The following is a 26936-nucleotide window of genomic DNA, read 5'->3' on the forward strand; positions in this document are numbered from 1 at the left end:
CTTTTTCAAGCCCCACTCCTAACCCAATGCCCCACAAGGAAGTCAAAGTTAAGAGCCTGCAGTGCCCCTCCCACACTTTTCTCTAAACACAGACAGACATATAATAGACCTGTAAAAGGTGTTTCAAATTGTTTAAGGTTTTTTTTTTTTAAACAATAGTGGTATCATATCTTATATGCCACTCCGAAATCTGTACTATTTTGCTTAACTATAACAGTCTCTAGGTACAAAGATGTAAGTCTAATTTATTCTTTTTTAACAGCCACAGAAGATTCCATAATGTGGGTATACAATAATTTATTCAACAGTTCCTCTATTGATAGACTCAGGTTGCTTCTAGTTTTTCTCTCTACCACAAACACCAAAATGCTGTAATATATAATGTGTATATTTATCCCTTTTTAGGTGCTGCTTTTTCTTTTTTTTTTTTTTTTTTTTTTTTTTGAGACGGAGTCTTGCTCTGTAGTCCTGGGCTGGAGTGCAGTGGCCGGATCTCAGCTCACTGCAAGCTCCGCCTCCCAGGTTTGCGCCATTCTCCTGCCTCAGCCTCCTGAGTAGCTGGGACTACAGGCGCCCGCCACCTCGCCCGGCTAGTTTTTTGTATTTTTAGTAGAGACGGGGTTTCACCGTGTTAGCCAGGATGGTCTCGATCTCCTGACCTCGTGATCCGCCTGTCTCGGCCTTGCTTTTTCTTAATGGACAGAGCATAAAAAAGAAATGTCAGAAGATGTACTTTTTATTTTAATCACTATTCCAATATTACTTTCTAAAGAAGTCATATGAACTCGTATTTCTCCCAGCAATGTATGAAAATGCCATTTCCCTGAAACTCTGTAGGTACTGGACATCACAGTATTTTTAAATTTTGGCCCAAGTGATGTATGAAAGTTTGCTATCTTGCTACATAATTTCCATCTCTCTAGCTATTAAGGAGTGTTAGAACACACATTCACATGTTTATTGCTCATCTGAATTTCCTCTTTTATGTTGTGCCTGTTTAAATCCTTCATTTATTTGCTATTGGATCACATGGTTTTTCTCATCAATTTACAAGAGATACTTACATGTTAAGTGTGTTATTTCTCTATCATTTGTGTTATATAGGCATTAAAAATGTGATTTTTAAGTTATGGGTTTACTATTTGAATTCATTTTCTCATTTAAACAATATCTTTAATGGTGACTAAATTGCCACATGGATCCACAGAAGCCTATTTGTTTAGCACATTACATAGCTTGAAAATTGTGCATCTGGGAGTAGAGGGCATTGGGGAGATGTTGGTTGAAAATTTCAGTTAGGAGAAAAAACTTCAGAAGATCTACTGTACAATATGGTGACTATAGCTATTAACAATGTATTCCATACTTGAAAATGGCTAAGAGAATAGATTTTAAATGTTCTCACCACAAAAAAGATAACTATGTGAGGTCATAGATATGTTAATTAGTTTGATTTAGCCCTTCCATAATATATACATATATCAAAACATGTTGTACACCACAAAATACAGTCATGCACCACATAATGACGTTCCAGGCAATGATGGATTGCGTATTAGATGATGGTCCCATAAGATAATACTGGAATTGAAAAATTCCTATCACCTAGTGATGTCACAGTGTCATAACACTGTAGTTAATGCATTACCTTTTCAATGTTTCAATACACAAATACCTACCATTGTGTAACAATTGTGTTACAATAGTCTACAGTATTCAGTACAGTAACATGCTATATAGGTTTGTACCCTTGGAACAATAGGCTGTACCATATAGCCTCGGTGTTTAGTAGGCTATACCAGCAGTCACCAACCTTTTTGATACCAGGGAAGGTAATTTTTCCACAGACTGGGGGGAGGGGAATGGTTTCAGGATGATTCAAATGCATTACATTTATTGTGCACTTTATTTCTCTTATTATTACATTGTAATATATAATTACATAATTATACAACTCATCATAACATAGAATCAGTGGGAGCTCTGAGCTTGTTTTCTTGCAACTAGACAATCCCATCTACGGGTGATGGGAGACACTGAGAGATCATTAGGCATTAGGTTCTCATAAGGAGCGCGCAACCTAGATCCATTGCATGCACAGTTCCCAGTAGGGTTTGTCCTCCTATAAGAATCTAATGTCACCACTGATCTGACAGGAGGCGGATCTCAGGTGGTAATGCAAGCAAGGAGGGGCAGCTGTAAATACAGATGAAGCTTTGCTCGCTTGCCTGCTGCTCATGTCCTGTTGTGCAGCCTTGTTTCTAACAGGCCATAGACCAGTACTGGACCCCTGAGCTATACCATGTAGGTTTGTGTAAGTACACACTGTGGTGTTAACAATGATCAATGAAATCACTTAATGATGCATTTCTCAGAAGACAACCCTCAACCCTGTCGTTAAATAACACATAACTGTATATACAATTTTTGTCAATTAAAAAATAAATTAATTTTTAAAATTACACATCTGCAATGAAAGTTGCAGAAAGCAACAAGAGGAATTAAGCAGAAAATAAAGAGTAATAAAATGCAGCCAGGCATGGTGGCTCACGCCTGTAATCCCAGCACTTTGGGACAACGACGGGGGCAGATCACCTGAGGTCACGAGTTTGAGACCAGCCTGGCCAACACGGTGAAACCCTGACTCCACTAAAAATACAAAAATGAGCCGGACATGGTGGCACCCACCTGTAATCCCAGCTACTGGGGAGGCTGAGGCACTTGAACCTGGGAGGCAGAGGTTGCAGTGAGCTGAGATCGCCACTGCACTCCAGCCTGGGTAACAGGGTGAGACTCAGTCTCTTTTAAAAAAAAAAAAAAAAAAGGTAATAAAATGCATCAAAAATATTGAATCCTTCTTGAACATGGTGCCTGGGGAAAAGAAGATAAAAGAAAAAGTAAGCACATTGGATAAAGATTGCTATAGAGACTCTACAGGATACTTAAGAACATGTTCAAGGACTTTTAAAGTTGATGAGACTCTTCCTTTTAAGGACTCTATTCTTAAAAACACATCTAGGCCAGGTGCGGTAGCTCACGCCTGTAATCCTATCACTTTGGGAAGCCGAGGCGGGCGGATCACGAGGTCAGGAGTTTGAGACCAGCCTGGCTGACATGACGAAACCCCATCTCTACTAAAAATACAAAAATTAGCCAGGCGTAGTGGCAGGTGCCTGTAGTCCCAGCTACTCGGGAGGCTGAGGCAGGAGAATGGCGTGAACCCGGGAGGCGGAGGTTGCAGTGAGCCGAGATTGCGCCACTGCACTCCAGCCTGAGTGACAGAGTGAGACTCTGTCTCAAAAAAAATAAATAAATAAAAAAATAAAGAAATCTCAAAGTAATCCTTTTCTCAAAGAAAATTCTTATATAATGAGAGGCAATTAGTCCAACTATTGAAAATAAGGCAGATCCTAAGTAGCGGCAGCCCTGCATCTTTGATTTTTTCCCAAGCTCTAACTCTATTAAGTAAGGGACTCTTAGGTAACACTTTCCCAGTGAAGTTTTGTGTAATTTTTGCCACTAATTCATTAAGCTTGACAAATAGCTGCAATGATTGTTCTTTATTATCTACATTTACACAAAAATCATGCTATCATTTATGATACTGATGAATTTCTCAAACCTCAAAATTATTTACAAACTAAAGGAAAAATTCTCTCCTCCTGTGGATTTTATGTCAAAACTCACCATTTTAAATAAAGCACAATGTTGTAATTCTTACAGAAATCTTTGTGGGCCCTAATTGCTTGGGTAACAGTTCAGTGTGTCCAGTAAACCTTAAATGACCTCATATATAATTGGTCTACCAACTGCAACAAGATTATGTAAGCAAGCAGAAATATAACTCTGAGGTCAGGTTGAAAGCTATCTATTGAAAACCTGCTCTGCTGGAGCACAACCTGATAAGGCAAATCCTGGAAGAAACACCATTTTTGATACAATATAGTTTAACTTCAAGCACAAAAGCATGAAAGAATCCCTTTTTGAAAACTGCCAAATTCACCTAAGCCTTAAGATTCCGTTTTCACAGAGAAAAGTAAAAAAGCATTTATCCACTTCAACACTTACAGGTGAGAGACTCGGGACTAAGATGATAAATGGAAGTTATAATGATCAAGGCAGGAGGTAACAAGACCTAGATCATAAAAAAAAAACAAACAAACTGAAGAGTAATCCAACTCTCATATCTATGATGTGCCAGGTTAGATGCTGCAGTGGGGAAGATGTCCTGCTGTGCCCAATGCTGTGAAGACAGAGGCAATTCAAAAGAGAAGTTGACAGCTGACTGTAGACTATACATATTTATTATTTCAGCTGGTCAATGAATTAAGAAATTTTACTTTGATGAGATAATACTGTTTTTGTGTAGTTTTGCACTGAAGTTTAGATTTCCAGCTGAGAATATTTCTAGTCTTAAGCATCAGCCACTTAGCAGGATTTCTACCATTCTATTAAATTTTAAATATGAATATCAGGGTTCATATTTCAACATTGTGATTTTTATTATTCCTTCATTACTGTAAGATAATAGTGACTCTCAGTGCTCTAAACAATAAATTTGATAAAGATAGAAATAAAATAGCACTGTCATGCCTCAAGTAATTCAGTATTTTTAATAATCTTTCACACTTTTAAATTCCAAAAGAATTTTCTAACATACTGTTCTTCTCATTCCAGGACTTAGTCTCAGGAAAATCAAGAGTAGCTAGTAAATAGCTAGAGACATTGTGGCAGACTGTAAAAGGAAAACCGAACTGAAGTCAGGAAATCTGGGCTTTGCTACTAATTAATCAGTCTTCTGACCTCCTTCTCTGGTCCTACTTTCCTGGCTATGAAATCAAAGTTTCAGAGAGGATAATAATTGCTCAAGTCCCTTTCTTCAACAAAAGTCTATCATTTTATGTTTCACTTGAAAATGTTAAATATCTAAAAAGCAAAAATCTTTTTAGAATTAGGTAAATCAAAGCATAAATACAGGAAGAAAAGTAAGAGGGTATCAAACTTCAACAAAACACCATTGCCAAAGTATTTTAAAATACTTTTTAAACTACAAAACAGAAAAAAAAAAAAAAAAAAGTCCATCAAAATTCTCTCATAATCCAAAGCCATAATCTGTAATCAATCAAGTAACAGCCACAGTGAAGCCAAAGAACTATAATTCACTCCTTTTGGAAACAGTCCTCAAGAGAGGAAGAAAAAGTTCAACAAATACAATATTGGAACACAATACAGTAAATGAATGCACAAAAACATGTTGTATTATGCAGGACAATTTATCTGTCTAATCAATATGTAGCAACCACATAATGCATATGTGGCTACTTAAGATTTTGGTTGATGTAGCTCAGTCACTTATTATTTCAAGTTCATCAAACCCCTAGCTGACTTTTTCTTACAAATGGACACAGTTGCTCATAATAAGATTAGTGGAAACAACGCAACAATTTACTACTGGATAAAACATATGGTACCACCATCGTCTTGATGTACAAAGGATAATAGAGGAGGAATACTTATATTGTGATTATGGTAGGAATAATGATGAATGAATAGCAAGAATAGAAAATACTGGCCGGGCGCGGTGGCTCAAGCCTGTAATCCCAGCACTTTGGGAGGCCGAGACGGGCGGATCACGAGGTCAGGAGATCGAGACCATCCTGGCTAACACAGTGAAACCCCGTCTCTACTAAAAATACAAAAACTTAGCCGGGCGAGGTGGCAGGCGCCTGTAGTCCCAGCTACTCGGGAGGCTGAGGCAGGAGAATGGCGTAAACCCGGGAGGCGGAGCTTGCAGTGAGCTGAGATCCGGCCACTGCACTCCAGCCTGGGTGACAGAGCGAGACTCTGTCTCAAAAAAAAAAGAAAATACAAATTGGGTCTGCAGGCTATCCAACCGCTTTCAATATTAACTCTTCAGGTAAATTTCAAAGAGCAAGCTACTAATAACAAAATACAAAAAGTTTTGATTACGTAAAGGATGAATGAAAACTAAGTATGTAAACAAGAAAATGTGGTGATTTTTGGAGGTTTTTTGGTGACTTGCTCTCAGTCAGCCACTGTATTGCCCCTCAGTCATTTGCAAAATACTAAAATATATTTAAAGTCTATGCTTTTAAAGTGTGTATTATTCCTAGGATCTATTAAAACCTTAAAACTAATACAGATAATCTTGTGAATTCTCTCACTTAAGAAGATTCCCAATATAATTAAGCATTTGTGACTATGACAAGCACTTCAGCTGACCCCAGATATAATACGGCACCTTAGAAGCTAAAAGAAGGAACAGCTAACGCTATCCTCTGTTGAATGCTATCAGACAATGACAATGCCTTACGTCTAGGTGAGACTGAAAATGCCAACATTCTTGCTACACTGCAAACACAGTACATTTGATCTCTGAAGGAAACTGAAGCTTATTTGAAATCCTACAGCCATTTGTAATCATGCAAACAACCTGAGGGCAAATTAAAAATCAAATTTAGATGAAATGTATACAGAATTCATTTATTAAGAACAAGACTAAATGAACACTAAAATATTTTTAGCGTATCTCTTAAGCACAATCATAGCAGCCCTTAGTAATCCCCATACTCAACAGTGTCACAGGCATGGAATAATGGAAAACGAAAAGGAACAAGAATCAGGAGACTGGAAGAATGATTGTGTAGACAACCACATTTATTGAGCATTAAGCACCAGGTGGTATCCTACACATTTCACATATGCTATTTGATTTAATCATTATAATATATCCGTGAAGTTGAAACAATCACCCCTATATAGTCAAGGAGGCTCAGAGCTGTGAAATAACCTGCAGAAACTGGCATTGCTAGAAAGCAGTACAGCCAAAATTTTAAACATAATTTCCACCCCAGGAATCATTTTCCTACAGAACTCAAATTACATAAAAGTTTTCCTATTGTCAAGATTGGATATTATCCCTTGCCTCTCAAGTTTACTGTAAAACATTAGCTACACTCATAATAAGAGAAGACCCAGAAAGCAGGAAAAGTGCCCTTTTTCCCCAATTATAATGTGCCCATGGCATGTAAGGTATTATACATCTATTGTGTTCATTTTTCTCCAGACAAGTATAACAACTTATTAAAGGATTTATGTCATTAGTCTTACCTCTGGAAAAGAAAACCTACTAAAAATAATACACTTAGGCATAATCATTAAATAATGAATATTAAAAGTAAATATTCCCAACTCCCACTTCTAGTTAGGATGAAATGAGTTGCAAGAGAATTTTATTTCCAAACTAACCAACAGAATAAACCAGCTAATCTATAAAAATCACAGTTTCCTAAAACTCATCATACAGCTAAGAAAACAAAGCCTACATGAACTAAATTCTAGAAAAGACTGAGCCTTTTCAAGGAAAGAATAGACCCTCAGCTAACTTTCACCCCTGGTAGAATGGCAGGAGGAAAAACAATCTGCCATAGATGTGTCAGAAGAAACAAACTGAACTTTCAGCAAACTTATAATGGCCACACATAGGCAGACATAATGTACTGAGAAGTCCCAGTCACAGAGAAAACATGCATCCACCCACCTACTCTTTCCCAACAGTCCTTACAAGTGCACAGGGATGTACACTACAGACCAAATACAGGGAAAGACCTGAGACATATTCTTCCTGAAGCATGCTGGACCTTTCCCTAGTGCAAGGCAACAGCCCACTAAAAGGCCAGTGGTAGGAGAGAAAAGGTGACAGAGATTCCTCCTAGGCACTCCAGGTCTTTATCCAGTGCAAGACAGCAGTTCCTTAAGGATGGTACTGGGGCCAGATAGCTGAGATAAATCCCTCAGAGGCACTCTCAGCCTTCAAGAAGTGGCCTCTGGAGGCTGAGGGCAGTACAAGAAGACAAGAGACAGCTGAGTTGCAACAAGCAGAATACAAGACTGAATAGCAAAGAGAATTCCCCAACATTCCAAAAATCTGGCAGCTACACAGCAGAGATTTTCACAAACCTCTTTGGCCCCAGGTTTGCCATAGTTTGTGAAGCTGGCATTAGAAGAGGAACTAAAATAAAAATAAAGAAATATTAAAGCTTGGAAAGCAATGAAATAACAAATGGACAAGCAACAGTAAAAAAAATCAATAGTCAAAAGCTGTTTCCTTGAAAAGTTATTAGCATTGATAAACCCGTAGTAAGACTAATTAAAAAGAAAAGGAAAAAACACAAATACAAATTTCCAGTATCAGGAACAAAATAGAGAATTATCACTATAGATTCTACAGATATCACTAATCACTACAGATTCTCAGATATTTAACTAATAAAGGCTGTATTACGAAAAAATGGTGCCAATGAATTTAGAAGCAGAGAGGTAATAGACCTATCCTTTTAAAATAAAGCAGAACTATAAAATTCTTAGGAAAAAACACAGAATGTCTTTACAATCTTGGTGTAGGCCAAGATTTCTGACACAATGAGCAGTAACTTTAAAAAACAAATAATCAATAAATTGTGTGTAATCAAACTTTCTGCCAACCAAAAGATATCAATGAGAAAATGACTAAGCAAATAGATTGAGAAAAAGTATTCATAATACTTATACATGACAAAGTACTTGGATCCATAATATATAAAAAAACTTTGCAATTCAATAATAAAATTTTTAAAAATTGAGGGTTTTTTTTAGTGGGCAAATGACTTTAACAGATACTTAAAAGTAGATATATAAATGGCCAATAAGCTCAGAAAAATATCTTGAACATCATTGTTCATCAGAAAAATGCAAAGTTAAACCACAGTGAGACTGGGTGCAGTGGCTCATGCCCATAATCCCAGCACTTGGGGAGGCCAAGGCAGGTGGATCACCTGAGGTAAGGAGTTCAAGACCATCCTGGGCCAACAGGGTAAAATCCTGTCTCTATTTAAAAAAAAATACAAAAATTAGCTGAGCAATGTGGCATGAGCCTGTAATCCCAGCTACTCGGGAGGCTGAGCTAGGAGAATAACTTGAACCTGGGAGGCAGAGGCTGCAGTGAGTCGAGATTACACCACTGCACTCCAGCCTGTGCAACAGGGCAAGACTCTGTATCAATAATAATAATAAATAAACCACAGTGAAAAGACAGGCATTATTGGAATAGAGTAAGGACCTCTGAAAGTTTATTCCTTCTTAAAAAACCAATAATAATGGCATAAATTGTCAAACTCAACTTCTTCTGAACTCCAGAAATCAAAAAGTTTTCAACAATCTCATATGCATTTATCTAAGAAAAGGGGTTAATTTGCCCTGACTCCATCCCCATGTCCCCAGCTCTGTGATTATCTTCGTTTTTCTTTTCTTTTTTCTTTTTTTGAGACAGGGTCTCACTCTGTTGCTCAGGCAGAAGGCTTGTAGTGGCACAATCATGGCTCACTGCAGCCTTAACCACAATAAAAAATAATATTTTATTTTTATTTTTTGTAGAAACAGGGTCTTAGTGTCTCACTATGTTGCCCAAGGTGGTCTCGAACTCCTGGCCTCAAGCGATCATCCCACCTTAGCCTCCCAAAGTGCTAGGATTACAGACGTGAGACCAATTGTTTTACAACCAACTGCCCACAATCATGGTGAAACCAGCAGCCTGGAAGTCACCGAAGTGAACAGAACTATTCAGAAGCTCCTCAAAAGTCTCATCCCCAGAAAATTATCCCTACTTGACCTGTCTGGCAGCTCCCTGAAATGATCCATTTTTAGAATTTGTCTTTATTTGATGTACTCAGAGCTACTGTATGCAAACAGCACTAACCTTGGGCATTTGTCAAAAAAAAAAATCAACAACTGTTTAACATCACAGCTGCCTGAGGTAGCAAAAACATTTGGAGCTAACAAGAGGACAACCAAAAAACTTCAAAAACAAAAACAAAAACTGAAAATGAGATGTTCATAGAAGGCTTTGAAAAGCTTCAGTGTATGCCTAGGAATCTGGAAGGCCATGCATATATTCAGGAAAATCCTGAAAAGGACCTAATCTCTCACCTTCAGCTAACCTTGAGGGTCCACACAAGCAGAAAGAAAAGGTTGAGACACAATTGTAAGCTACCTATGGAGCACTAAAACCATGCCCAACTTGCACACACAGACTCTCAGCAAAAGCCAAGAGACTTACTGATTCAACGCATTAAAGAAATCTCTGTCCAAACATTAGCTGACCACTAAGCTAACAAGACAGGACAAAGAATACAGACTTTAAGGAAATAGAGTAGGAACATCACTAAACAAAAAGCAGCATCACAAGGAGCAACCACAAAGCCTGGGAAGGAGAGATTATACTATTTAAAATGTCTACTTTCAATAAGAACAAAATTATAAGAAATAAAGAAATAGGAGAGTATGGCTCATACGTACAAAAAAAAGGAGTCAATAAAAACTATCTCAGAGTATGCCAGACATTTGACTAAGTAGAAAAACACTTTAAATCAACTATCATAAATACATTCAAAGAATTAAAAGAAATCATGTCTAAAGAAGTAAAGTATGACAACAATGTCTCATGAAACAGAGTACCAATAAAGAGAAATTATAAAACAAGATCCATATAAAAATTCTGAACTTGAAAACTCTGATAAAATTAACCAGAGGGGCTCAACAACAGATGTGAGGAGGCAGAGGAAAGAATCAGCAAACTTGAAGATTAGTCAATTGAGATAATCCAATCTAAGGAACAGAAAGAAGAAATTACAAAGAAAAATGAACTGATTCTCACAGACTTGTAGGGCACCATCAAATCTATCAAATATAATGGGAGTCCTACAAGGAGAGAGAGAAAAGGGAATAAAAAAAAATAATGAAAAATAATAGCCAAAATCTTGCCAACTTTGATGAAAAACATTAATTTGCACATCCCATCCAAGAAGCTCAACAAACTCAAAACAGGGTAAATTCAAAGAAATCTATCCTTAGGTACACCCACAGTCAAACTATCAAAAAGCTGAAGAGAGAATCTTGATAGCAGAGAAAAACTGATTCATCATATAAAAAGGATCCTTGCTAAGATTGATAACTGACTGCTTTTCAAAAACTAGGAAGTCCACAAACAGTAAGAAGACATATTCAAAGTGCTGAAAAAAAAAACTGTCGACTGAGAATTCTATTTCCAATAAAATCATCCTTCAAAATACACAGGAGAAATGAAGACATTTCCAAATTGAAAAAAAAAAAAGTGATAATTCACCATTAGCAGACCTGCCATATAGAAGATACTTACTAAAGGGAATCTTTCCTGTAAGCTGAAATGAAAGCACACTAGACAGTAACTCAAATCCACATGAAGAAATAAAGATTATCAGTAAAGGGAACTACATAGAAAAAACAATAATGACAATGTAAGCATATTTTTGTTTCTAACTCTTTTCTTCTGCCTGATTTTAAAAACTTCATAAAGCAATAATTATAAAACTGTGCTGATAAACTTTTAATGTATAAAGATATAATTTGTATGACAATAATAACACAAAGGAGGTAGAAGGGAACAGAGCTACATTGGAGTAGTTTATATACTATTGAAACTAAGTTACCATTAATCTAAACAAGATTGTTTTAGGTTAAAGTGTTAATTACAATCCCCAGGATGACCACTAATAAAATAATTCAAAAAACAAAAAACAAAAAACCAGTGGGCCAGAGTGTAAAGGACAGATTGCAGAGACATTTAGAGGGTAGAGTCAATGGAACCTTGGGTTAGATTAAAGTGAGATATTCTCCCTAGACACACCTGTGTACTTCCTAGTAAAATCCAGTTTTAGCAAAAGAACGCCATTAAAACCATTTATCCAGATCCCGCCCATCCTCATAATCTAATCACCCTTGATATCTGATCAGAGTCCTCATCTTCCACCATCCCCCAGGTGATGTCTGATCACCCCAGCCTGTCATCAGCAAGAATTCTGTTAGGTTGGCTTAGCCAGAATCTCCCTTAACCCTGACATTTCCTCTTAATAATTTTCTGTCCACCAACTCCCACACCATTCCTTGGCTATAAATTACCACTTGCCCATGCTGCATTGGGAGTTGAGCCTGATCTCTCTCCCCAACTCCAAGACTCATAGTGACAGTCCTGAATAAAGTCTTCCTTACCCAGCTTTAACACATATCATTGATTTATTTTTTCTTTAACAGAGCACATAGTCTAGTGGAAGAATCTGAAGAGTGAACAAAAAGTTATTCTATGTCATGACCAATGACTGGAACAAAGAATAGGATAGGAGAGTGGCATGAGATGAGGCTAAGACTAGATCAAGAAATTAATAGCTAAGGATGGACCTTTGTTCCCAAAATACTAAAAACTCATTTAAAGAATTTTGAGAAAAGAAGTGACATGATTTTGGGCAAATAATCATTGTAAGTCATTAGGGAAATGCAAATCAGAACCACAATGAGATGTCACTTCACATGTCTGATGATGGCTGTAATAAAAAAGACAAACAATAACAAGCATTAGTGAGGATGTGGAAAAACTAGAATTCTCACACATTGCTAGTTAGAATGTAACATGATGTAGGTGATTTGAAAACCATATTTGTGGTCAGGCGCAGTGGCTCACGCCAGTAAACCCAGCACTTTGGGAGGCTGAGGTGGGCGGATCACCTGAGAACAGGAGTTTGAGACCAGCCTGATCAACGTGGTAAAACCCCATCTCTACCAAAAAATACAAAAATTGCTGGGTGTGGTAGCCTGCACCTATGGTCCCAGCTACTGGAGAGGTTAAGGACCTGGAGGTTGAACCTGGGAGGGTGAGGTTGCAGTGAGCCGACATTGCACCACTGCACCCCAGCCTGGGCCACAGAGTGAGACTCTGTCTCAAAAAAAAAAATCACTTTGGCAATTCCTTGAAATGTTAAACATAGAGTTACCATGTGACCTAGCAATTTCTCTTCTAGGTAAAACCCAAGAAAGTTGAAAATGTGTCCATATAAAAACTTGTATGTGGATGCTTGGAGTGGCATTATTCACAATAGTCCCAAAGTGGAAACAATCTAAATGTCCATTGACTGAGGCAGCGATGAGCAAAATGTGAAATATCCACACAATGGAATATAATTTAGCCATAAAAAGCAATGAACTACAGCATCAATAAACCTTGAAAACATTATGCTAAGATAAGCAAGATACAATGGCTACATATTATATGATCCCATTTATATAAAATGTCCAAAATAGACAAATCTATAGAAACAGAAAGTATATTAGTAATTGCTAAAGGCTGGGAGGGTGGCGGGGGAGAGAGAAGAAAGAAAATGGGAAATGACTATTAATGAGTATAAAGTGTCTTCATGGAGCGATGAAAATGTTAGATAATAAATAGTATGGTTGCACAACTCTGAATAAACTAAAATTACTGAATTGTACAATATAGAAAGGTGAATGTTATGGTATATGAATTATATCTCAACAAAGCTGTTATAAACCAAAAACCATGATGAGTTACTTTTTCACACCTAGTAGACTGAGTAAGATTAAAAAGACTGTCGACAAGGATGTAGAACATCACTGTCGGTCAAAGGTAAAATGGTACAACTGCTTTGGAGAATTCTTCGGCAGTGTGTTAAAAAGTTAAACAGGCATCTATAGTATGACATATCAATTCAACTCCTAGTTTTCTTACTCAAAGAGTTACACCTGATGTAAATGACGAGTTGATGGGTACTGACGAGTAGATGGGTGCAGCACACCAACATGGCACAAGTATACATATGTAACAAACCTGCATATTGTGCACATGTACCCTAGAACTTAAAGTATAATTTAAAAAAAAAACTGATAACTACGAGAATTGTATAGGAATGTTCACAGCAGGCTTAAAATGAAAGCCATCCAAATGTCTATCAATAGGAGAATGGATAAACAAACTGTGGTATCTTTACACAATGGAACATTATTCAGGAATTAAAAACAAACTGATAGGTACAGCAACATAGATGAATCTCAAATTAATGCTCTTCATGAGAAAAAAAATACATACACACATATAACCATACCATGTGATTCTATTTATATATAGCTAAAGAATAAGCAAAACTAATCTACCACCATTAAAAAAAAATTTTTTTAATTAAAAAAAAAGAACAGTGATTTCTAGGGCAGGGTAAAGGGGTAGGAACACAAGAGAACATTTGGGATGATTAATGTAATATTGGTGGTTATACAGGTTTATAAAATCATCAAAACCAACCAAAATAAATACTTAAGATCTGTGCATCTGTTCACAATAGCAAAGACTTGGAATCAACCCAATCAAAGTTGGGTTGCCTCCCAAAGTGCTGGGTTTACTGGCGTGAGCCACTGCACCTGACCACAACCCAATCAATCAATGATAGACTGGATAAAGAAAATGTGGCACATATACATCATGGAATACTATGCAGCCATAAAAAATGATGAGTTTATGTCCTTTGCAGGGACATGGATGAAAGGAGAAACCACCATTCTCAGAAAACCAACCCAGGAACAGGAAACCAAACACCGCATGTTCTCACTCATAATTGGGAGTTGAACAATGAGAATGCATGGACACAGGGAGGGGAACATCACACACTGGAGCCTGTCAGGGAGTGGCAATCTAGGGGAGGAATAGCATTAGGAGAAATACCTAATGTAGATGACAGATTGATGCGTACAGCAAACCACCATGGCACGTGTATACCTATGTAACAAACCTGCACATACTGCATATGTATCCCAGAGCTTAAAGTATAATTAAAAAAAAAAAAAAAAAGTTCTGTGCATTATACGTAAATCTTATTCCAGGTAAAAAAGAAACAGTAGGATATGAGAAAAATAAATGTTTCTACTGTTTTAAATACTCCAGAACAAAAATCAGTTAAAAGAAGATTGGCATAATATTGATAAATGTTTGGATGATAAAAACATTAGGTTTATACTATTCTCTCTAGCTTTATGCAACTCTGACAATTCCCATAATGAAAAGTTAAAAGTTATTCATTCACATATTAATAAATATTTCTTACTGTAGTTCTGTGGCACAAGTTCTGGATTCTTAGGAATTTTCAATTTGTAGGATACATCTCCAATATTAACTGTATCACCTAAAAAGAGAATTTAAAAACAGAATAATTATAAGAGACAAATGAGAAAACCATAGACTATGCTACAATGCTTGTCCTGACCTACAGGGAGGGATGTTACAGAAATGTACTACACAGCTGTCAATATGTCAAGCGCTTTGCTCTAAAACTTCTATTCAAAGTATATATGCATAAAGGAGAAGTGAGGCATCAGTGAAATTCACATTTTAAATGCTATGTTAGCAAACAAACAAACAAAAATCATGATAAAATACATCAACAAGCTTTATTTTATGAATAGCAACATTAATTAATATAAGCAAAAACAATACAGAAGAATGCATTTTTAAAGATCATTCAAAGCATCCATAGAGTAAAATACATTTTTTTTTTTTTATTGAGACGGAGTCTCGCTCTGTCGCCCAGGCTGCGGTGCAGTAGCGCAATCTCAGCTCACTACAAGCTCCGCCTCCCGGGTTCACACCATTCTCCCGCCTCAGCCCCCCAAGTAGCTGGGATTATAGGCACCCGCCACCATACCTGGCTAATTTTTTGTATTTTTAGTAGAGACAGGGTTTCATCATGTTAGCCAGGATGGTCTCGATCTCCTGATCTCGTGATCTGCCCGCCACGGCCTCCCAAAGTGCTGGGATTACAGGCATGAGCCACCGCACCTGGCCTTTTTTTTTTTTTTTTTTTAAGACGGACTCTCATTCTGCCGCCCAGGCTGGAGTGCAGTGATGTGATCTTGGCTCACTGCAACTTCTGCCTACTGGGTTCAAGTGATTCTCTTGCCTCAGCCTCCCAAGTAGCTGGGATTACAGGTGTGTGCTACCACACCCGGCTAATTTTTGTATTTTTAGTAGAGATGAGGTTTCCCCATGTTGGCCAGGCTGGTCTCAAACTCCTGACCTCAAGTGATCCGCCCACCTCGGCCTCCCAGAGTGCCAGGATTACAGGCGTGAGCTTCCACGCCCAGCCCTTAGAGTGTTATCTTTAACACACATCCTGAACCTTTTCATATATATTCGGACACCCTTATTTTCACTACATACAATTTCAAATTATCCAGCAACATATCCTTAAACTTCAATATTTCTAAGTGCATAAAAGGAATAAAGCCCCAATGGCATAAATGCCAAGAACTGGCCAGGTAGTGGATCACAATGGAAATTGGACTCGTTGGGAAACAGGGTGGTGATCAATGAGTCACATCTGCTACAGACAAAGGGGAAAAGTTATGACATTCATATGGACCAGGCATCTGCCATCCCTGCCGTAAACACTGATGTTCTTGGCCATCTTCTGTTACCACCCTATACTTTCATCAGTCATTTAATCCACACCAATGTCCCAACTCTGACCTCTATACAACCTTTTTTTTTCCAGTTAAGGGTACTCTTCAAACACCATATACAACTAACTCTTTAATGTCTATTTTGGCTCAGATCTCTCTCCTGAGTTTCATACCTGCCAGTAGCCTACTGGACACTTTACCTAGATATTCCAGAGACAACTCAACAAACATACAGAAACAGAATTCTATGTTGTCCGTTGTGTGCGCCCAACCACCTCTAACCAGATCCACCTCTTGTATTCCTATCTTGGTGACTAACACTTTATCTCCTCAGCCTAGAAGGCCTTCCACATCTCTCTCACACCACTTGCCCTCTACACAACTGCTCCTGAAATATCTTCATCTCCCCATTGAACCTTCCCGAACTTTTCCTCTAGCACAAATTAATCACTCCATTCGTCTTTCTGCTAGCACAGGCTCTGACTTATGCTTTTGTAATGGAAATACAAATTCAAGGAGATAACAGACATTTTCTAACAATTAAAGAAGAGCTTTTTATCTACTTCCAAAATAGAGATAGGATATTCTATTTCCACTAAATACTGAGTATTTAGTACACTCAGAATTTGTACTAAATTGCTAGAATATTCTGTTTCTGCTTAAAAGATACACTCGGAATTTATAATATTTTTTCTTTTAAATGCCAATATTTACAACACGCTGGAAATGTCATCCTTTGCAACTATTTAAACTTACCAGGAAAACTTTAGCTATCAACCTAAAAATGTTCAAAGGGATACATATTTTTAAAATCCTCCTAACAGATAAATAAGAAAAAGTTTTGAAGACTACTGTTTAGTCTATAAGACTCTTTTTTCTTGGTACAAGGCCTAAGTTTTAATCATCATTTTATCTGCAATACCTGAAACCTAACAGATATTCAATGAATGTTTGATAAATGAATAATTATAATTTTAAATTAAATATTTTCTTAAAGTATTGTTTTTAAGCTCTAATGATTTTCTCTTTTGAGAACATCCCACCTACTAATGTGCTTATAAGTCAAGCCATTTGTAATGATTTATTTAAGTGAGATAGTTTAAATACTCTCTAAAGGGGAATAAGAATACTCATAAGACAACAGGTAACATAATTTAGGCAAAAGAAGCTAATGTATGCCTTTCTTCAAGTAAACTGTGGGTTTACTTGAACTAGACTCAAATACTATTGAAGTGCCTATAGTGCCTGAACCTTGTTGGATTTCTGATTGGTTCAGTTCATAGGGGCTGTTAAGAAGTACACTTCAGTCTTTATTATTCTCCTGAGAATCTTCATAATGGCCCTTCTGGTGCACCATATCCTCTCAAGTCTTAAATGTTTGTATGCAGCCATTCATTGAGCATTCAATGGTCTCACTTTGACCAGAACAGCAAGAACAGAAAGAATTATTCAACTGATGTGACATCATGGCTTGTAAATTCCATAGTGAGACCAAGTAAGTCCATTAAGTTGGTGACAAAGAGTAGCAACAACGCCCAAAGTTTTGGTGAATCTCTCAAAATTAAGAAGCTAACCAAAAGGGGCAAATTGTTAAATTAAACCAAATTTGGTCGAAGGATGCCTCCGTACTTGCAGTCCTTATGTAATGAATTGCAACATAACTTTTTATGTAAATTAACTGAAACCGGGCCGGGCGCGGTGGCTCAAGCCTGTAATCCCAGCACTTTGGGAGGCCGAGACGGGTGGATCACGAGGTCAGGAGATCGAGACCATCCTGGCTAACCCGGTGAAACCCCGTCTCTACTAAAAAAATACAAAAAACTAGCCGGGCGAGGTGGCGGGCGCCTGTAGTCCCAGCTATTCCGGAGGCTGAGGCAGGAGAATGGCGTGAACCCAGGAGGCGGAGCTTGCAGTGAGCTGAGATCCGGCCACTGTACTCCAGCCTGGGCGACAGAGCGAGACTCTGTCTCAAAAAAAAAAAAAAAAAAAAAATTAACTGAAACCAGAATTTAGGAGTATACTTTGGTAACAAATAGATGAGTCTTAGCCAATCTGAGCGGCTGAGCTTTGGTCAACCACAGGCTGCCAACTGATGAGACCGTGTTCAAGTAAGGCAAACACTGAGTTATAGCCAAGTAAGCTGTTTCTGTACCTTACTTCCATTTTCTGTCCATAAACGCTGCCTGCTCTCTGAGCTCATTCTGGTTCTGAGGACTGCCCAATTCACAAATTGTTCTGTGCTTAAATTTTGTTAAGTTTAGTGAGTCTAAAGTTTCTAACCGTAGCTTTGACAAAGAAGTTGGTTTCATGAGGGTTTTTCAACAGTGGCACTATGAACATTTTAGGCTGGATAATTTTTTGTTGTGAGGGGCTGTCCTGTGTGTCATGGACTGTTTAGCAGCATCACTGGCCTCTATCCACTAGATGCCAGTAGCACCCCTCCCTCCTGGTTCTGACAACCAAAAAGAAACATCTCCAGACACTGCCAAATGTCCCCAATGGGGGGAAATCACCTTGGGTTGAGAACTGGGTTAGTGTCATCATTTTTATATATACTAAATTTAGACCCAAGAGAAAACTAAATATATCAGCAATTCCCATACTAGTCTATGGGCCCCTAATGTGGATCTGCCTAATGATTTATAAGCTTACCATTGTTCTGAGCCTTTCTGTTAAATTCTTGAATATACAATGGGGTCAGAATATCCTCAGGGTCAAAATAACCTGCTGCAGGTTCAAAGTAGTTAATAATTTCCCCAAGGTTCAATACCTGATAAATACAAAGCTTAGACCAAAACCATAGTATAGTTCTTTCCTCTTTACACTGTATCTCTCAGTTGAAGCCACAGTTCTATATTTTCCCTCCTCAAAGTTGTTACTATCTAATCCTATTGTAGCCCAAGGATATAATGTTAAAATAACAAAAATTCATGTAGATGGATGTTTATTGCATTGTTTATATATTTTAGACAATGTGAATGTCCAAGAATGAGACATTAATAAAATAAATTATATGGACAAACATATAAACTTAGTAACTATTTTAAACAATCATGTACAATATTTATTACCATGTTAATATGTTCACAATAATGGATGTAATAATTATAAAGCATACATGATCCCATTTCTTTAAAAAAAATGTATCTGTATAAATATACATATCATCCAGGCACAGTGGCTCACATCTGTAATCCCAGCACTTTGGGAGGCAAAGGTAGGCAGATCACTTGAGGTCAGGAGTTCGAGACCAGCCTGGCCAACATGGTGAAACCCCATCTCTACCAAATATACAAAAATTAGCTGGGGTGGTTCATATGGTTTGCCTGTGTCCCCACCCAAATCTGATCTTGAATTGTAGCTCCTATAATCCCTGTGTCATGGGAGGGACCCAGTGGGAGGTAATTGAATCATGGGGGCAGGCTTTTCCTGTGCTGTCCTCGTGGTAATGAATAAGTCTCACAAGGTCTGATGGTTTTATAAAGAGGAGTTGCCGTACACAAGCTCTCTTGCTTGCCACTATGTAAGACATGACTTTTCTCCTCCTTCGCCTTCCACCATAATTGTGAGGCCTCCCCAGCCATGTGAAACCATGTGAGCCCATGAAACCTTTTTTTCTTCATAAATTACCCAGTCTCTGGCATGTCCTTATAGCAGTATGAGAACAGACTAATACAGTGGTGCACACCTGTAGTCCCAGTTACTTGGGAGGCTGAGGCAGGAGAATCACTCAAACCCAGGAGGTGGAGGTTGTAGTGAACCAAGACCGCACCACTGCACTCCAGCCTGGGTGACAGAGCAAGACTCCAGCTCAAAAATAAATAAATAATTATACATATATATGTAATCTGATAGGATTAATGCTAAAAAGTTGATAATTATAAATTTGGGTGGGAGGATTATGTTTTAGGGAATTTGTATTTATCACTCTTCTACAATAAACATAGATGGCTGTGTAAAAGTATTTTAGAGTATTTCTATAAACAAATTTACTTCATATACAAGAGTCATAAAGAAAAAACTGTGAATCCCTTTAATAATGGTGTTAAAGGAGAGCACCAAAATGTCATGATATATTTATACAGTTATGTTTCTGGGTTTGTCATTTGATCTATAGTATATTTGAATGCATTTAACATCAGAGTCCCACTGAAACAACTTGCTTGGCTCCATCTGTAAAAACACTACAATAATCTTTATTGAAAACTCTCTGTAATAGATATCCTTGTTAACCTTGTTAACCTCTTTGCTCTTAAAAACCAAGAGACAGTAATTTTAATGGAAGTATAAAGAGATATAAAGAATTTACAATTATAGATACTTATACTATCTGACAGCAAAGGATAAAAAGCAGTGGGTTTGGGTTCAGTTTATTTGTTTGTTTTGTTTTTAATATAAGTGACCTATTTTCTGTCTGCTTATCAGGCTTAACAAAGGTCCTCTCTTGAGAGCAAACAAGGCAATTCCAGCCTCTCCAGCTCCTTCTCTGTATGAACTTTCACATAATAAGCCACTGAATGCTTATTAGGTACAAAGTGTGGGCAGGCACCAAAGGAATACATAGAAAAATAAAACAAATACTCCAGGAGAAATAACACCAGTATATAACTTAAATCTATTATTTATGAACTTTATTTTTTTTTTCGAACTATTAGGAAACAATGTCAATTACACAGAGAGGAGATAATCAGTTACTGGTCACATGTACGAATGCAGCTGAGAGCATCTTCCCAACATAAGATGTAATCCATTATGGCCTATTGCTATTTGTAGTTTTACACTTGTCTGTGTATGATCTCTGATTCAAAATGGGACACTCCCATCTTGATGGCCTTACTCTCAGGCCTCAGAGTAGTCAAAAGTGTGCCGTCCATTTACCTGGCTAACAATTGCTCTTACTCGAGTCCAGATCTCTGGTGGGTTCCCAACTTCATTCAGCCACAGTACTCACACCTTCAAAATATACTTCTTGTGGTCTGATCCTGCCAGAGTGAATGACTGCTTTAAAGAAGATAATATGTTCTCTGTAATATGTCCATGACTCTCACATTTGAAGCAAAGCCTATACTTTGATTTGCTGGCTATAACAAAATTTGAGAACATTTACAACTAATCTACCAATACGTATATAATACAGACTTTAAAAACTCACACTCATATGTGTTTCTAATGTTTTTACAATCAACGTGTATTATCCATGTACAAAGAACAATTGTTTTTAAAAAGTTCAGGTCAATTCAGTCTGCTAAATCTGCCTACCCAGATAGTCTGGACAGTCCTGAATCTAAAAAAAACTTGGTTTCATGTCTTCTAGAGAAAGGTAAGGAAACAGAATAATTCTCAAATAGCTAAAACTGTACATACTGAGAATAAAAAAGCTAACTTTTACTGAGCATTAATATGTGCTACAGATTATATTAATTAATAAATCCTCACAACAACCATAATAGATATATTCTTCTTATCCTTTTACAGTTAAGAAAACTGGGACACAAAGTTAAGTAATCTACCCTCAACGACCCATGGTTAGATAGTGCATAAGTGGATTCCAACCCAGACTGCTTAACTCCAAAACCCAACCTATAGTTTATGCTACACTTCCACCTTTGACCTCTGCCTTCTAGGGCAAAGGAGCACAAAACAAAGAACACACAAAAAAGTTAAAAAGCAAATGAATAAACAGCCTAGAAGTGAGAGTAATTGAGAAAAAGCAAAAAAAAAAAAAAAAAAGCAAAATTTGAAATTGCAACACTATGGTGGGGGGTGGGGGAGTGTATGTCTTGAATGAATAAAATGAAATGCATGGGACCTAAATATGCTTTTCTTTTTTTTAGATGGAGTCTTGTTCTGTCGCCCAGGCTGGAGTGCAGTGGCGCCATTCTTCTGCCTCAGCCTCCCGAGTAGCTGGGATTACAGGTGCCCGCCACCACGCCCGGCTAATTTTTTTGTATTTGTTTTTACAAGAGACGGGGTTTTACCGTGTTAGCCAAGATGGTCTCGATCTCCTGACCCCGTGATCCGCCCGCCTCGGCCTCCCAAAGTGCTGGGATTACAGGCGTGAGCCACCGCGCCCAGCCCATATGCTCATTTCTTAGCAAGGAAAACTGAGGGTTGGGGAAGAATGCAAGCGGACAACGAAACCTACAATTTCACAGTGAAAACCTGTTATTCCAGGCAGCACTGACATTGACAAAATCTTGTCTAGAATCACTTCACCATTCAAGGGTAGCAACAACAGGCATCCTTTCCTTAACCATCACAGTAACTCTAACTCCACGAACACACAAGAAAAAGAATTCCTAGAACCAGCTCAAGTAGAGCCAAAAAATACTGAGCCTAGAAATCAAAGCATGTGATTCTAGCATAGTCATTAGTGTGTGTTCTCCAGCGAATCACTTTTCCCTTCTGGGTTTCAATTACCTCAACTTCGTAGAGGCAAGTGTTTTAACTAAATTAAGGTGTAACTGTCAGCTCTAAGAATTATGTGAAACTTTAAAGAAAACTCCTGTAAAACTTGGAAATGCTCCGGGATGCATTTAAAACACCGTGAACTATGGGTTCTTTGGCGAGAATGTTCCCTTCTAAGCCGCCCCAAGCCCTGGCTAGACCATGACACAGACTGGTTTCCAAGCCCTTGAGGCTTAGAGAGCAAGGTCAAATCCAGCTTTCAATAATTCCATAGGGCTGAGGCATTAACCTCTACGAGTATTATAATCTAAGTCAGAATTCTGGGGGTAAAGGCAGCGGCAGGGGAAGGAGAAATCACTATTATAGGTCATCAGAATCCTTAGTCCAGACCCCTCCGGTTGCAGAATGAGGCACAGAGAGTGCGAGCGCCTTGCGCCACGTTACACAGCAGTTAGCGCCGAGGGCGGGACTAGAACCTCGATCTTTGAGCTCCCCGATTGGCAAACGGTCCTTCCAAGTGCAGCGAAGCAACAGAGAGGAGGGGCGACGGCGCGCGGGGGCCCGGCACGGAGCGCAGGGGCACCAGGGAGGGCAGGGGCGCACCCCGAGTTACCTGTGTCGGCCCCCGAGCCGGCGTGCACCAGTCTGACCTCTGGCCGCTGCCTGTCGCCACCCGGCCTGCGCTGCACCACCTGCCGCAGAAGCAGCCGCATGCGCCGCGAGGCCGGGCCGCCGTGGCCTCCGGGTGCCCCGAGGAGTAGGAGCCGGGATTGCATGGGGCCGGGGGCGCTGCCGGGCACAGCGAGGGGGCCCGGGGGTCGAGGTGCGTCCCAGGCAGGCAGCGTGAGGCGGCGCAGAGAAGCGGACAGGAAGCGGCACCTAGCCGAGTCCGCCGGAAACTCCTTCCCCCTCGGCGCGGCCGGCTCAGTAGACTCTGCCCGGCCCAGCTCGGCCCTGCATGGGCCACGCGGGCTGCAAGAGCCTGCGGAGCGTCAGTCAAAGAGCCGGCACCGTCCCGAGACGGCCCGAGCCGCGGGGGTACTCCGAGCTGCGGCGCTGGGCTCTGGCGCGCGCCTCGCAGTCCCTAAGACTGTCTGTTCACCTGGATGCACCAGGCCTTCACCCCGCCTTTTCCCTGCGATCCCACAGAATCTCAGGAGTTAGGGACAGCTAAGGGTTTTAGGAGCATTTGTCGGTGAGGCTCTTCAGATGCTTGCACCAAGTCTTTGTTTCTTAGTTAAGTATAGAGAGATTTCCATGTACCCGGCTTCAGATTTGGGAAACTGAGAAAACATGCACAAGATGATGGGAACTTTCACAACTGTCTTGATTCATTGTAACCACACTAGTGTTTCCAAACCTTACCTGAAAGCGTTACCCTTTGTCCCTTTCGTGGTGGTTGTTTCTGTGTTTTATTACCGCTTCCTAAATTCCAAGGAAGAAAATTCACATCTTAAGGATAGATAGAAGTTGCTCAAATATCAGAAAGGATCCAGATCAAGCACTTTTCCGGTCATGCTGTAATACAAGAGTTATATAAAGATAATTTATGTCTTTAGTAAAGGAAAAAGTAGGACACTGGCTAAGGCTGCCTCCCTCTCGTACATTCCAACATCGGAAACAGCCCTACCACAAAGCAAACTAAGCCTAATGTAATTAGACTGCATCCCCAAAATGTCACAGTGAACTGACAAAGGCAAAATGTGAGACAAGTTATACAAACAAACATCAAAAAGAAGTCAGAAGACCTCACTTTCAGCTAAAGACCTTGCTAATTCTAGAGCTGCCACTGTCTAAATACATAGCACCTACCCTGCACCTAACCCTGTGATGAGTGCTGAGAAGAGAGTAATAGAGTGGAGGCTGTAAAAGTCAAACAAGGCTAGGTAAGGAAGGCTTTGGGCATCCAGTGGAAGATCTTGGACTTGAGGAATGAAGGCTGAACCAGGCTTCTAACCTAGATGAGGAGACAGTGAAAATAAAGGTAATAAATAGTTACACAATATATTATGACATCGTTTCATGTGTATCTTCTCATTTAATCCTCATAGCAACCCTAAGACATAAATTTAGGATGTAAGTTTGTCAAATGCTTTTCCTACTTTGAGCACATCCTATGCATCAAGATTTTAATGAATTACCTCATTTCACATAAAAATGCTTTGATTGAAGTACTATTATTATCCTCCATTTTACAGATGAAGAAACTGAGGCTGGAAGAATTAAATACCTTGGTCAAGATATCTCCATTTAATCTCACTGGAACTCAGTAGACACCTGAAAGAATGAGAGAACAACCTAAGGCAATTTTGCAAAATGATTTGATATAAGCACTAAGAGCTCTTGGAGTTAAGACAATGGAGAGATCCACACAAGTTAGAGCATTCAACAACATCTTTGCTTAGTTTTATTTTTTTAGAGACAAAGTATCATTCTGTTGCCCAGGCTGGTGTGCAGTGGCTATATTATAGCACACTGCAACCCCAAATTCCTGGGCTCAAGTGATCCTCCTGCTTCAGCCTCCCTAGTAGCTGAGACTACAGCTATGCACCACTGTGCCTGGCTAATTTTTGTGTTTTTGTTTTTGTAGCAGTGGAGTCTTGTTATGTTGCCCAGGCTGGTCTCAAGCTCCTGGTCTCAAGTGATCCTCCTGCCTCAGCCTCCCAAAAACAACATTTATTGAGTAACTGCTGTATAAACAGTACCCTGCTAGATACTGTGAATCAATGGGCTTACATTAGGTATTGATGATAAATATACAAATAAAGAATTGCAATACAGTGAGACATGTGTCAGAGATTCAGGTTCAACATACTGTGGAGTGGATTGCTGCACCTGGAGGGGAGGTCAGCGAGTCTTCACGGAGAAGGTAGTGTTTGAAATGGTTCTTGTCGGATATATTATACAAGAGTTTGTCAGGCTGAGACAAGTCAAATCTGGCAGACAGATCATGTAGAGAGAGAGAAAGAAGCAGCTGAAAGTACAGGGCATGACTGAGAACCAGAGAGTGATTCAGTGTGTCTAGAGGTCAAGCATATATAACAGTTTGTAAGAAGAAGACCAGAAAGAGAATCTGGGGCCATGTTGTATGCCAAGAGAAGGAGTTTGCACATTAAGCCCCAGGAAATGGAAGTCTTTTTAGAGCGACAAAGCTACAATGGGGAGGAAAGAATAAGACCAGAAAGAGAATCTGGGGCCATATTGTATGCCAACAGAAGAAGTTTGCACATTAACCTCCAGGAAATATGAAGGTTTTTTAGAGTGACAAAGCTACAATGGGGAGGAAAACTTTGAGCCCGAGGAAAGGCAGCACCTGAGCTTAATTTTGAATACTATTTAGGACTGGATAAACATAGAAGAGGGGACTAGAGCCTAAGTAGAGACTTGGAGTCCTGACTGAGTTAAGTTGCAGGGGCCATGAGACCAGCCAGATGAGGAGGTTAATCTTTAGAAAGTAGTAGAAGGTGTTGGCAGAGCAGGAGGAGAAGGTTACAGAGTGAAGAATCTTGAGTAGCTGGATGAAGTTGGACTTCATCCGACGAGCAAACTGGGAAGCTACTGGACTTTTGATTGTGTTTTAGGTGGTGACATACTGTGAATTGAATTAGGAAGACAGGAAGCATCAAGTGCTAGCTACGTGGCAGTAAAAATAGTCTCTACTTGAAATGATGAACAGTGCTGATGGCAATGAGACTGAATGGGAAAGAATGGACCTTCACAGTGTTTTTAAAGATGAACCAAAGGTGTTTTGTTTTAAAAGATGTTCATCATAATCTGTGTAAAGTCTCTCAAACTCTTACTAAAATATCTGATCACATGCTTATTAAAAAAATAAGCTACCAGCCGGGCACAGTGGCTCACACCTATAATCCCAGCACTTTGGGAGGCTGAGACGGGTGGATCACCTGAGGTCAGGAGTTTGAGACCAGCCTGGCCAACATGGCGAAACCCTGTCTCTACTAAAAATACAAAAATTAGCCAGGCATGATGGTGGGTGGCTGTAATCCCAGCTACTCAGGAGGCAGGGGCAGGAGAATCGCTTGAACCTGGGAGGCAGAGGTTGCAGTGAGCTGAGATCATGCCACTGCATTCCAGCCTGGGCAACAGAGTGAGACTCTGTCTCAAAAAAAAACAAAACAAACAAACAAAAAATCATACCACCAAAAGCTAGTATTGACTGTCAGGCTCTTTCCAGAGTTTGG

The 26936-nt window shown here is 39.2% G+C and overlaps 1 protein-coding gene across 3 annotated transcripts in view; it reads right to left on the reverse strand.

Annotated features, from left to right (window-relative positions):
* The window catches only part of VWA8 (von Willebrand factor A domain containing 8), a 381025-nt gene extending 357400 nt beyond the window's left edge, over positions 1–23625 (reverse strand). For all 3 annotated transcript variants that reach the window (XR_012426882.1, XM_005585735.5, XM_074021913.1), the window contains exons 1-2: positions 23348–23625; positions 14973–15050 (exon numbers count right to left, since the gene is read on the reverse strand). Coding sequence is in view for 2 of the 3 variants with exons in the window: in XM_005585735.5 (XP_005585792.3) it covers positions 14973–15050; positions 23348–23510 (241 nt within the window). In the remaining variant the exon portion in view is untranslated. The remainder of the gene's footprint in view (positions 1–14972; positions 15051–23347) is intronic.
* Positions 23626–26936: the final 3311 nt, after the last annotated feature.

Source organism: Macaca fascicularis, chromosome 17 (assembly GCF_037993035.2).
Source record: "Macaca fascicularis isolate 582-1 chromosome 17, T2T-MFA8v1.1".
NCBI classification, from domain to species: Eukaryota; Metazoa; Chordata; class Mammalia; order Primates; family Cercopithecidae; genus Macaca; species Macaca fascicularis.